This window comes from Cuculus canorus, chromosome 1 (genome assembly GCF_017976375.1).
Source record: "Cuculus canorus isolate bCucCan1 chromosome 1, bCucCan1.pri, whole genome shotgun sequence".
NCBI classification, from domain to species: domain Eukaryota; kingdom Metazoa; phylum Chordata; class Aves; order Cuculiformes; family Cuculidae; genus Cuculus; species Cuculus canorus.
Genome location: NC_071401.1, coordinates 91,713,264 through 91,727,131, shown reverse-complemented (window position 1 = coordinate 91,727,131; position 13,868 = coordinate 91,713,264). Strand labels below are relative to the sequence as shown.

The 13,868-nt window shown below is 43.6% G+C and overlaps 1 protein-coding gene across 1 annotated transcript in view; it reads left to right on the top strand.

The window, feature by feature from the left end:
• The first annotated feature begins 4,230 nt into the window (after window positions 1-4,230).
• Window positions 4,231-13,868, top strand: part of PDXK (pyridoxal kinase) — a 46,837-nt gene continuing 37,199 nt past the window's right edge. The window contains exon 1 of the mRNA XM_009560892.2: window positions 4,231-4,417. Within this exon, the coding sequence (XP_009559187.1) occupies window positions 4,331-4,417 (87 nt within the window). The 5' untranslated portion in view covers window positions 4,231-4,330. The remainder of the gene's footprint in view (window positions 4,418-13,868) is intronic.

The following is a 13,868-nucleotide window of genomic DNA, read 5'->3' as shown; positions in this document are numbered from 1 at the left end:
CACACGGAATGATTATTTGCTCTTCAAATATTCATACTAACTCCTAGAGTTGGAGGAGTACCTGAGAGTTAACTTGTTTCAAATAGAATAGGCTTGAGAGGGATAGCATAGGAGAATGCATGATGATGATGGAGTTGAAGTCTATCTTTACTTTTTTTCTGAGACATGCATTCTTTTCCTATGAGGAAGGGGCCTGACTTTTTAAAGAATAAATAGGACAAAGCCTGTGAAGAATTACTGCTCAGAAACTGCGCGCTCACATTTAGACGAGCTGCTTTCTGGAAGGAAAGTACAATTACTTTATAGCCTTTGTTTTGCTTGTGGTAACTTTTTTAGTGTATAGACATAAGGCTCCCCCACATTAGGAAAATGCCGGAACTTGATACTGTGGAGCCATCCTGTTGCTTACTTTGGTTGTGTATGCAGGTTCTACTCCTTAGTCCAAGAAAATACTCCAGTTTAGCCTCCCTTAGACTACAGAGGGAAACATCAGATGTTCCTCTGGAGTAAGCATCAAGATTGCTAGGAGTACTTGCCTTTGCTGAACTTTTCAGAATATTAGGAAGGTAGCAGTCCTTCATAGACTAGGTTTCTCCATGTGCTTGGAGAAAGAGCATGTGTTCCTCTTTAACAAATACTCTTCCACTCCTAGCAGGTGCAGAGTAAAGCACGCCTCTGCATTTGCAGCCTCCCTATCTTCCTGCAAAGACCCTCAGCACTATCGCTCTCACAGACATTATCACTCTCTACAAATACCTGAAAGGAGGTTGTAGTGAGGTGGATGCTGGCCTCTTCTCCCAAGAAACAAGCAGTAGGACCAGAGCAAGTGGCCTCAATCTGTATCAGGGGAGATTTAAACTGGAGATTACGGAAAATTTGTTCACTGAGAGGGTTGTCTAGCATTGGAACAAGCTATCCAGGGAAGTGATGGAATCACCATCCCTGGAAGTATTTAAATGACACATAGATGTGCTGCTTAGGGATGCGGTTTAGTAGTGGACTTGGCAGTGTTAGTTTAACGGTTTGACCTGATAATCTTAAAGGTCTTTTTCAACCCAAATGATTCTATGATTCTATGATTACTACCCACGCCGTAGTTTCCTTGCTCAAGTGTACATGTAGTCTGGTATCAGCCATGCTTTGCAATGTGAGACCTCCTGAAGCCTATTCCTTGCTTTGCCTGTGTGGTCTACTAGGTGCAGGAGTAGTAGCTGTACAAAACCTAAGGGCAGACATTAATAAACGCATGAGGTCTGCTTTCCTTCTTAGGGGAGGAACTTGCTTCAGTGAGAATGTCAGACGTGCTTGGGCAGTTTTTAGAAAGAACAGCTGTAAATGCAGAACGCTTCCTGCCATCTTCCTTGGACAGTATATCATTATCAGGAAGAAAAAGATACAGTTGGCATAGGCACTACAGAGACAAAACATTAATGTCATTGCACAACTGCCTTACTTGAGGCCCAGCCTCACCTGACAATGTTGTGGAACCCACAACGTAGATCTCCGTGATTTATCCCCAAAAGGAGCACATGCCAGTATGTATGAATCATGTATTTATGAGGTCCAAGTGGAACATTAAGCCCTGTTGCTGGGGAAGGGAGGAAAAGCAGGAAATAGTACAAAATCTGTATTTCAACAATTGCCCTCCAAGCTAGAGGAAGGCCAAAGAAATGTAATTCTTCAGTGTATCAAGAGACATGAGAAAACGTAGGATAGTAGCACCTCAGAATTCATAGCATTGTGTTTGTGACTTTTTTTCATGGAAAGAAAGAAACAAAACATTATGGAGTTGCTGGAGATAGTAGAGTTGGGAAAACGGGCAGAGGGAAAATAAGAGGGAAGACTGGCACAAAAAGTTAGAGATGCGAGGGAAGAAAATGTGAAAGTGGTAACAGACCTGGCGTGTAGCTTTGGCTCTAAGAATACTAAGATGATGAGAGGAAGAAAATCAGGACTTAGGACCCTGCAGACTGAGGGATAGGGAGAGTGACTGTGTGAAAGAAAACAGGCAAAGAGCATGGAGGTGAAGAATGAAGATGTGTGACCAGAAGCTGAAGTAGATCACATCCCAAGGTCACATTTCTGTCTCTAATTCTTCCGGCGATCCAGACCTGTGTCTCTTCCAGATAACTTCCACCTGTGAAATGCTGTTTTGTTACCCTTTCCTGTGCTGCTGGATCTGGAGCACATACGGAGCAGATATTTCATTGTTCTGGCCCTATGCTCCATGGGGGCACACCAATTTCTACAATTCTATAAAAACCCTACATTGATAGATGACGGAAAATTGTCAGTAGTTAGGTCAGCCTAGAACAAGTCCTAAGTTTCACAACTAGGGTGATAACAGAAAAGAGAACATTATGTTCCCTTGCTTTCCAACAAATTACTTATGATGACAGAAATATTATTTCCTGTTATGAGAAATAACCACCCTATTTCAACAGACAATTCAAGCTATCCACTAAGAAGAATACGAAACACCAGGAGTGTTCTCCTGTTGTGAAAAGATCTTTGACTGAACCTGTGATGGTCAATAATGACAAATGGCCAGAGGAAGATGAAATTCCCAAACGTTATGAAGTCCTGTCCCAGGAGACTCTTGATGTATTGCAGCACTTGCCAGCCAACACATCTTCTTTTACTCTTTGGCAGCCCTCTGAAGGGTTTTTTTTTCTGGTGTGTGTCAATAATATACAATTGCATTCACTTCAAAACCTGACTGTGAGGGTGGTACTATGTCAGCGCACCCACAGCTTAAGCCAAGGTGCCACCACAGGGCATTGCATGGGGCTGCCTGTGGTGCCCATGGCTTCAAAGGGCTTTCTGGATACCTGAGGAGGCACAGCTGTAGCACAGGTGGGAGGCATGCACTGCTGTTGGCTTCCCACTACACTGACGGGCGGGCGTGGGTTAGTGCTGTGGCACAGGGGAGCGTGGGCACAAAATACTACAGATTTGGATGCTGTGGGAGGACTAGGTGGCTACTGGTCAACGTTTTGGCATAACTATAGGCAGTGGGAGTGTGCTGCAGGTATCAGGTGCCTTGAGGGTAGGACAGAGGGGCAGCCAGTGTGATATGTGAGGCTGGGCAAAGAGGCATCCATGTGCATGAGCCATGTGTAGGTAGCATTTGGAAGGGGCATGGGACCTGGTGTGCGGGAGCACCAGTACATGCAAGGCAGCAGTGGTCACAATAGCTTCCCATGAGTCCTGACCTGGGGAGAGATGGGCGACACTGGGTGGTGCCTCTGTGTCTACCACCAGTGAAAGAGTGGTAGTAAATGGAGTTAAATCCAATTGGAGGCCAGCCACAAGTGGCGTTCCTCGGGGCTCAATGCTGGGTCCAGTTCTGTTCAATATCTTTATCAATGACCTGGGTGAAGGGATTGAAGGTACCCTTAGGAAGTTTACAGACGAAGATGGGGTTTAACAAGGCCAAGTGCAGAGTCCTGCACTTGGGACACAACAATCCTATGCACTGCTACAGGCTTGGGGGAAGAGTGGCTGGAAAGCTGCCTGGCAGAGAAGGACCTGGAAGTATTGGTCAACAGCAGCTGAACACAAGCCAGCAGTGTGCCCAGGTGGCCAAGAAGGCCAAGGGCCTCTTGGCTTTTACCAGAAAAGAGCAATGAAGCTGGTGGAGGGGCTGGAGAACAAGTCTTACGTCTGAGGGAACTGGGGTTGTTTAGCCTGGAGAAGGCTGAGGGGAGACCTTATTGCTCTCTACATCTGCCTGAAAGGAGGTTGCAGAAAGGAGGGTGCAGGCCTCTTCTCCCAAGTGATAGGACAACAGGGAATAGCCTCAAGCTGCACCAGAGGAGGTTTAGATTGGACATAAGGAAAAAATTCATTCCTGGAAGAGCGGTGAAGCACAGGCACAGCTTGCCCAGGGAGGTGAAGTCCCCATCCCTGGAGGTATTTAAAAGACGGGTAGATGAGGTGCTCAGGGACGTGTTTCATCAGCGGACAGTACGTTTGGACAGAACGACCTCCAAGTCTTTCCCAACCATTCCACTCCCCGACTCCCCGCGGGTGCCACCCCACGCCTCCGGGCTGAAGGGGGGGGGGAGGGGGGCGGTGTCGCCACTGCGAAGGGCGGGCGAGGCGGGTCTCACCCCGCAGGCGCCGCACGCGCAGGGTGGGGGCGGGCGGCCGGGGCGCGTGACGGCGGGGGAGGGGGCGGTGGGGAGGGGGCGTGGCGTCTGCGTGACGGGAGGCAGGGAGGGAGGGAGGCAGGGAGAGCGCGTGACGGGCTCCGCGCTCCGCCCCCGCCCCCTCCGCGCGCTCTGCTCCCGTTCGCCCGGCCCCGCCAGCTCGGGCCGGCGCAGCGATGGAGCCCGAGTGCCGGGTGCTCTCCATTCAGAGCCATGTCGTCCGCGGGTACGTGGGCAATAAGGCGGCCACCTTCCCCCTGCAGGTGAGAGGGCGGGACCGACGCCAGCGCTGCTGCTGTGGGGCTGTTGGTGCTGCGTGTGGTGGTGGTGGGGCTGCTGCTGCTTTCTGCTGGGGCTGCTGCTTGGGTGTGGGTACTGGTGCTGCTTGTGGTGGTGGAGCTGGTGTAGGTAGTGCTGGTGATGCTGCTGGTGGTGCTACTGGTGCTGGCGGAGGTGGTGGGGCTGGTGCCGCTGCTCGTGGAGGTGCCGGTGCTGCTGCTGGTGGTGGTGGTGGTGCTCCTGGTGGTGCTGCTGCCGCCGCTGCTGCTTCTGCCTTTGCTGCGGGGCGGCCGAGCGGAGCCGGCCGGCGGGATCGCGGTCACGGAGCAGCCGGGAGCAGCCCGAGCGCCCGCCCAGCCCCGGGGCCCGAACGCGGGGCTGCGGCTGCCCGCCGGACGGGGGCTCTGCCGGGCTTGAGGCTCTGTGTGTGTGTGTGTGCATGTGTTTGTGTAAATCTCTGTGTCTCTGTGTGTGAGAGTCTGTGTGAGTCTGTGCCTGTGTGCGTGTGAGTCTGTGTGCAAGAGTGCGTGAGTCTGTTTCTTGTGTGTGCGTGTGTTTGTGTCTGTGTGTCTACGAGTCTGTGTGTGTTTGAGTCTGTGTGTTTGTGACTGTGTGCGTCCTGTGTGCTTGAGTCTCTGTGAGTGTGAGTCTGTGCGTGTCTGTGTAAGTCTCATCTGTGTGTGTCTCTGTTTATCTGTGTGTATGTGTGTCTCTGCGTGTGTGTGTGTGTATGCTCGTGTGTGTGTATATGTCTGTGTTTGATGCTTCTGGTGGGTTGGCTTGGCTTCATTCACACCCAGGTGTGTGCTCTGGCATCAGCCGGGCCGTGTCCCCACTGGGCTGGGTGCACCTGTGACCTTGTGCTGGTACAAAACCAGGCTGCTCTAGTCTTCTTGGGCGGTGCAGCTAAGGCTAAACTCGTGCCCCTCGGTTTCTGAGGATCTATGGAAGCTGTAGTAGAGTATAAAAAGCACTTAATAGCCATACAAAAGGCTGAGATAGAGAAACTCACTTATATGGCCCTGGGCGTGAGGGTATAATTTGGTCTTGGCTGTTACGGCTGTCATGTGCTGACTTTGGAGTTGCTTGCTAAGGTCTAGCTGATGGTGGGAAAACCTGGCATGCTTTGGGATGAGCCTTTGTATGTCTCGCTGTTCTCTCCTGTGAAGTGTGTGTATCCTAAGAGGTCTCTGTTCTTGACGCACAAGTGACTATGCGAAGCTTGCTGTCTAAGAATCTCATTGCTAGAACAGTGTGTTGTGACGTTGGTTATCTTGGTACATGCTTAACGTAATGGTGTCACCTCACTTGACTAGACACGAGACTAGACATGAGAGATGCTATACTCAGATAAGTGATGCGCTTGAAATCCGGCCTGCAACAAACTAACATCGCACCCTCTTATAACCATCCAATTATAATGTAAGCGAGTCTCTTGAAGATTAGTATATGGTGAAGGGTGATATACACATGAAATGCCTGTATTGTGGATAAATCCATGTGTGTGTATCCATGCCTGAAAGGCTGTTATGGTCTGCAGCCCAATCATCCCTCTTTCCCTAACAGAACGATCTCTTAAGTTGTGCTTCGGCCTTCCCTTCCCTCAGCTACTTTTGTGGTAGCGGAAGGGCACACAGTAGTACTTACTCCAGAAATCTCCAGTCTCTTAAACTGCTGTTTTCATTTTAGTTCTGTGCCAAAGGTTCTCTTTGCTCCTCTGTAACTCAACCTTTCTGTGGCATGTGAGCCTCTGTATGGGTGTCTTGTATGACTTGGCAAATCAGTGCCTGTATAGTATCTTTAGTTCCTTGACTGTGATGCTATAAAATACTACTCTAGTTAAAAGGTACTGTTGGTGTTGTAGTTTGGTTTGGTTTAGGGGCCTCACACTGTGTAACATTTGTCAGTATACAGCGTAACAAGAAGTTGGAGTGAGGAAGGAGAGATATTTGGGGAACAACTGGACTCCTGTCACTACAGCTTGCACTTGCAAATCCTATGTAGGCAATGCTTAATGAAGCTGGGCTGCTAGGAAGTTATTTAAACCCTCCTTTTGCTAAAATAGCAGATGTAGCAAGTTGCCACCAAGTGAAACTTTACCTTTTTAAGTCTTCCTGAAACAAGGAAAGGAATTAAAAAAACTAAGTCTCTTTTATTTTTTTTTTTGTATATATAAAAATGAAGCCTGATGCTAGTCACGAGCATGGTTGCAGATCTGGCATGGTTGTATTATTTCCCATTCTCTTTTTTATTTTGATCTTCAGAACCAATAATGATTAAATGAAGCTTCCCTCTGAGCTCATCAGTACTGAGTTTGCAAGGGCAGATGTATGTAGATATGTGTGTACGTGCACACCTGTGTGTGTGCACACCCGCATATGTGTGTAAGAGGTCTGGTGTGTTGAAATCCTGACAGTACAGTTCAGGAATCTGTGTTTGGACAGCAGCATCCAAACAGCAAACCAGATGTGGTTTCATCTGCTGTTTGCAGGCTTCTAAAAAATACCAGTCTTGTTTGAATGATTTGATCTTTGGTGGATGTGTATGGCATTATTATTTATTAGTAGTAGCTAGTGTAGCACTGTGTACATCAGAGAAGCCTTTAGTGTCTTTTTTTTAAACCAGTTTGTCTTGCTTTGTTAGGCTTCCATTACCCTAAAAGCTAAAACATTTTAAAAGTAGGTCTGTGGAAGTACTTTCTCTGTGAAGTATGTGGTAAAGGCTTTCTATATATTAAACACAACAAAAGAGAGTTATGCCATGTTTTAGAGTAGTTATAATAATGGAAGTAATAATAGAGCTGAGTGAAAAATGCTAGAACCGTTTACACCATTTCAAGATAAAATATATTTAAGTAGTTTGAGATTCTAGAGTAATAGGTCTCAGAAGAAGCATGCACCTGGATTTTCAAGGTAGTAAAATCACAGGAATTGAACTGTCCTCGGCTGTGCTTTGAGTTCTGCGTTGTCAAGAGTTTAAATTGTTTTTACTTGCATGATTTTACTCTCTCTTTAAAAGCTCTGAAGGCGGTTCTGAATGATTTTTTTAAAGTGATAAGTTATTTCACAACCGTGTAACCTGAGCAGCTTTCGGTATCAGGAAATGGTTTAGGGCTGTCCAGTGTTTAAGAGTTGAAGAGCGGCAGGATTTACATTAACTTAGGGACTTGCCACTGCCAGTCAGATAAATTATTTTAAAACACCAAAGAATGTTTCTCCTACTTGACTGAGAGTTCTCATAGTTTTTATTATATAAATAAAAAAATGTACATTTTCACCACACCATTCTACATTACTTTTATCATGTCTTTTCTTCCTTAGTGCAATCTCTTACTTGTTACTGTTAAATGGCATTTTAACTTATTTTTGCTGCCCCACCTTCTAGGTAGGTAGAATGTGGCAATAAGGAAAAGGTGCACTACTGTCAAGCAGAGAGTTATACTCCTCCCCGAACCACAGAGAGAATACACAAAGGCGAGCTCATTTATGTTTTGTGGGAGTATTGCACTTAATTCTGACCCTCAGCAAAATTTTGGTAGGCAGGCAAATTTAAGGTTCATATACTGCACGCATCCTCATGCCAGCTCTTGTGAATGAGTACTTCAGTCTGTATGTTCAGTCCTCTGAGCCTCTGATTTTCCAAGAAAGAGATTTGAAAGTACGAGGAATGGTCAGGAGAAAGTCGCAGCGAATTTCACCTGGGCACTGGATATTAGCATTTGCTTGCCACTGGACTAGCATATACTCCTGTCTGTCCTAACACTCATGGAATTTGAGAAAAATCTCTATTTTAAGTATTTAATTCTTGACTTCTTTTTATATCTGCTTGCCTTGAAGATGGAGCTAAAAGCATGGATAGATGCCATTAATTATTTGTGTCTGGAGAATGAAATTGTCTGTTCTGAATTATATGACACTACCACCATAAACGGCTTTTGCCATACAGGATAAGATGGCCTTTTGAAGTTTGTTCCAATGATTTTTTAAAAAATTTTTTTTTACCCTTGCTGAATGGAAATAGTTGTCTGTTCTGTTATATTAGTAAGGGCAGATGATTCTCATTCTTACACTATTCCTCATGGATTCTCTCATGCAAAAGCAACAGTAGGTCTATGTTTTTAGCTCCCTCTTAATTGTATAAAAGATGGGAAAACAGCTTTGGTCAGCACAGATGGTAATTTCTTTGATATTTAAGGATTGTCTTGAACCCCATTGTTCAAGGCCAAGGGTATAATTTGTTTCCATATGCTAAGACCAAAACCATTATCAGCCTATCTTTAATGATTATCTAGTGTAAAAGTTAAAGGCTTTTTTTTTTTTCCTTGTTTTGTTGAACACTGTAGTGAAATTGATTAAATATTGTGTGGAAGGAGAGATAGATAAAGAGCATCTCTTAAATAAGATGACTGCTTGTTCTATTTTTTTCAAAACCTACTTCTATTGTGTTAACTGTATGAGTCAGAAGAAGGATGAATCAATCAAAAGTCTTTACAGAATAACAGTAAAAAATGTTCCTACTGGCTAGCCCTTATTTTGTTATAGATCAAAGGCTGAAAAAGCCTGACCCTTAAACAAAAAATAAATACAAAGATGAAAGAATGAATTTTCTCTTTGTAGTACATAAGGATTGTACTAAATCACGTATCTGAAACAAGAATTGTGGCTCTAGATTCATACTTCAAATGAAGCTTGAGGAAGTATGGTTTTCTTCTTTGCCTCGGTTCTTGTAAGAAAGGTAAACAAGGGACAGATGAGTTTTTAAAAAAAAAAAAACAACCATCAAACACAAAACCCTCATAACACACAAACCCCTCATAAGTAAGCTAAAAACTCACAACCCCTCTGGGAAGGCTTATATTTGACATAATATTTACACTGGAGTGTGTGCTGTGGTGAAGAAAGTTTTTGGTTTTTTTTTTCACACAGGAACATAATCTTTTAATCTAACACAGCATAGTAGAAAGATTGAGGATCACATTTGATGTCTTCAAGTACATGCAAATATTTGACTTAAGAGCAAGAAAAGCTGCCTTACCCTGATTCACCCACATTCTTTAGAAAAAAAATTGAGTTGTCAAGAAATTGCAAATCTTGTTAAAGGACTGGAAAATCTTGCCTGAAGGTGGATTTGCACTGTTTGTATGGGGAACATAATATACTCGGAGACTCTGCATCAAGTGTTTACTTGCTTAAGGCATTTTGTTTTAATAGAAAATAGCCTTATGTTCTATATTTAAGCCTCAGGTTTTTTTGTTTGCTCAAATTCTTGAAGTTCTTATGTCTTATTTCTGCTCCAAATTAAACAGTGGAGAGAATTTTTTTTAATGTATGAACAGAAAAGGACAGACAACAGAGTCAGTGTTGATCAGATTTGTGAAAAAAGTGAGCTTCAAATTAAAGTTAACTTATATATTAAAATGTACTGAAATAAATTAAAAAATAAAAGACTCATTGGAAATAATAAAATGATTCTTTAATTATATGTGTGAGCATGGTACAAAGATACACCTGGGAAAAATACGTGAGATACAAAGCTAATTGTTACGCCTGGAGAAGAGAAGGTTCTGGGGAGACCTTATAGCAGCCTTACAGTACTTAAAGGGGGCTGCAGGGAAGCTAGGGAAGGGCTCTTCATCAGGGAGTTCAGTGATAGGATGAGGGGAAATGTTTTTAAGCTGAGAGAATTGATGAGGGGAGAATTGGATTGGATATTAGGAAGAAATTTTTTCCTGTGAGGGTGGTGAGGCACTGAAACAGGTTGCCCAGAGAAGTCATGGATGTCCCATCCCTAGAAGTGTTCAAGGCCAGGTTGGATGAAGCTTTGAGCAACCTGATCTAGTGGGAGGCGACAATGTCCATGCCAGGGGTTTGAAACTGGCTGATCTTTAAAGTCCCTTCCAGCCCAAACCATTCTATGATTCTAATGATACTTCTCTAAAATCTTATTTTTAGTAAATGGTATCTCTGTTGTATTTTTGTATTTATATCCAAAATGATGGTCAACTTTCCTTGAAGAACATACTTAGTAATTTTAAGTGAGGGATGCAGCATTATCCATGGCTGACTGAACACACAGAAGGCAGGTATTTTTAGCCTCTTTAGTCAGAAAAGATGCAAGTGGAAGTTCCACTTCAGTTGCTTGTGTTGCATGGAGAATGGGTTTGACTTGGTGAAGCAGGGTTAATTTGAGGAGTTGAACATGAGTCCTGGTGCACAATATGTCCTTTCTTATGAAATTGCTATGTGTGATAAGAGTTAGCAGCTTTATAGTAATCTATAGAGGAAAAAAAATAAGTATGATGCTTGAAATATGGCAAGAAGATCTGTGTTGATAGAGAATATGTGCCCCAACAGAAGCCAGCGCAGTCAATCATCTTGTGGCTTGGCAGCAGTGGGGTAACTTATCATACCAAAAAAAACCTCCACCCATTACTAGGCTGAACTACCTGAATTTTTTCAAGCCTTTGTTCTGGAGTTCTGTTTATTGATGGTAATTCATGCATGACACCTCTGAGCTCCAGTTCCCTTAACATCTGGAACAGTTATCCATAGAGTAGGAGAGAACTGTGACACCAAAACCTCTTACATGATTCATTAAACAAACAAACAAACAAAATGCAAACAACCCAAAAGACAAACCAAAACCAAACCTCACTTCTGTCATACTTCGTAAATTTTAAGCATATGGTCTACTTTGAGCTGAGTAGAAATCCTTCCATGGTGATTTAACTTTGCTGTTTTGGGAATGCAAAATACCTCTTGCTGGAGGGATGTGTGGGATTGAGGAGGTGCTAGAGCACATGCTGGAAAATGGAAGTCTCTCCTCTGTGGCAAACCAAAAGCTGGAGAGCCACTTTCTGATCTGTAGATGCAGTTGTTTTCAAAACCAGAAGTAAATGTTTTTACTCACCAGCAAAAGCTTTTCAGTCTGATCATGATGGTTCCCCTTCTCCTTGCTGCAGGGTCCAGTCATGTTTTGCCTCTCAGAAGAGGTTCTGTGTGGAAATCTCAGGCATGGATGACACAGCTAGCAATGACATTAAAAAGTTGAAGAGAGGGATCCATGGCAGTCTTCAAGAGCAGCATTCATTAGGTCATGATACTTGAAACTGCCAAAGAAGTGAAGTAATTTTTTGAGGCTGTGTGATAAGCTGTTTGGAGAAGCCATGCAGTTTAGAAATAACTTGACAATGAGGGAAAAGAAGAAAATGTTTGTTTACCTGTTGAGTTGATTTCCTGTACCAATTCCCTGCCCAGCCCCACAGACAGCTCTTTTGGCATAACTCACCTGCCAGAGCAGGAGCAAGCCCCAGGCTCTGGCACATAGAATCCACTGAAGGAAACATTCCTCAAAGTGCTCTTATCTGAGACATCTGCTTGCTCTAAAGGTGTTGATGAGACATTTAACTATTCCTAGAAGCTTCATCGTTTCCTGCTGTGGCTGTGGTGTTATGTTTACATAACCTGGCATCTCTTTCTGGGAGTTCCATTTTTACAGGCATCTGTTTTCTTGCAATTTATCATCTAGCCTTGGTAGGAGAGTGGGATCCATTCATAGTCTGTCAAAGAAGGCTATATGAAGCATATGTGCTGGACAGACAAATCTGTTTCTTGTAGGATAACTCCACCTTAGATGTGTGTAGTGTACTTTCCATGCCTTCCTAGTGGACTGGCAGTTAGAGTACTAGCTATCCAAAATACGAACCGGAGTATTAAAAATAAAAGTGAATAAAAATCAGAGGAAAAGTATGTGCTGTGAGATTCCATGCCTCAGCCCCCTGTTTCATTTACTAAAATAAACAAGAGAGTAAGTCCATGCCTACTGGATCTATTGCTGCTCTTTATTTCTGCCTCTCCTAATCGGTGTTTGTAAGCTTCCTTATGTAGCACTGTGCGTGATTCCAGTTGGCAGAATGTTGTAGTGACAAGCGTGTTCTTGTAAAATTACATCCAGGTGTAGAAGGAAGCAGCTTGAAGGTGATACCTGTGAAATTTGCGGTGACCCTGCAGATTCAACAAGTCTTCAAAAGAATATGTGAACTGCAACTTCTCCATCTGAAATTACTATCTAAACTCACTCGTACCTAACAGTAAACAGAGTCTGAGTGGAGAAGAAAATTTATTTCTTGGGTTGAAGGCAGTCAAGACACTCCCAACTTCACCTCTTCCTCCATTATAATTTTTTTGTTTGTTTCTTCTTTAGTGGGAAGAATGAAGCGAGAAATAGAAATTGTCTTTCATCACCTTTGCCCTTACAAGTCAATGTCTTGTAGTTCCATCACTTAATGTCACCCCAGATGAAAGGAAGGCCTCCTGCCCACAGGAAGGTTAAGCAGCTGTACCACAAATCTTTTGGCTCTGCAGTCAGGTAGATCCTGAACTGAACTGGTGTAATGCACGGAGTAATGGCAGTGAGCACGTGCACAAGAGGCTGTTTGTTTGACTAGCCTATGAAAAAATGCCTGTGATGTAGGACAAGGAATTTCTTAGTGCTGAACAAAATGGCTTAGAGGGAGTTTTGATAAAGGTATGTACTTTATGTCATCTTAATATCTTGCATTGAATAGTTAGCAGTGCATACCAATCAGTCTGTCAGGGTGAAAAGTGGAACTGAGTGACCTGGTGGTATTTGGTTTGGAGCACTCCCCTGTCTCCGAGGCTTATTTGCCGAGTGCATCTTTAAGGCACTATTATCTCTCTCTCCAGTTAGGCCTTACTGTTTCATACGTGTGGTTATATTGTGAGCCTTTTCAGAAAAATCAAGAAATAAACTGTTTGAGAACAAATTCACTGCAGTCTCAGGCTTTTATAATCTTTTCTGTTCAGATGTTTACGATGTTACAGCTAGATCAGTCTATCTGCAAATTCTCAGTAAGTACCAGTTTTGGCAGAACACTTTGACAAAAATTGCAGTCAACTCTGGCAGAAGAGAGAGTTGTTTGTTTTCTGCTCCAGTCTGCAGGTAGGTTCAGTGCTGAAGTTAGCTTGTAAATTGCTATGCAGTTGATCAGGGTAAAAAGATCAAGGAGCAGGCATTAGGTTACCTGAGGTGGTCACGTTGTCTTGTTTTTGCTAATGTAGGGCTAGTTCTTGTTGGACCTGAGAACTTGTGGCCATAGGGCAGCAATGAAGCATTAAATAAATGTGGCCATGGCGTGTATAAAATATCCCAGACCAGCTTCCTCTCATGGATGTTCTTTTGTAAATGGAAAGCTAAGCTGGGGAGGAAAGAAAACAGTTTAAGAGGTGCCTGGAGATTGACTTGAGAGTATAAGAGGTTGAGATGAAAGGTAGGTTTTATATATTTTTGACTTGTGTGTGTGTGTGTGTGTGTCTATTGTTTGTATAGTCTTTGTGTAGTGTATTTTGTAGGGTTTTTTTTTAAAGAGTATGAAGTTCTCTTTGTTTTTAACAAGTATCCAATACTATCCAAATA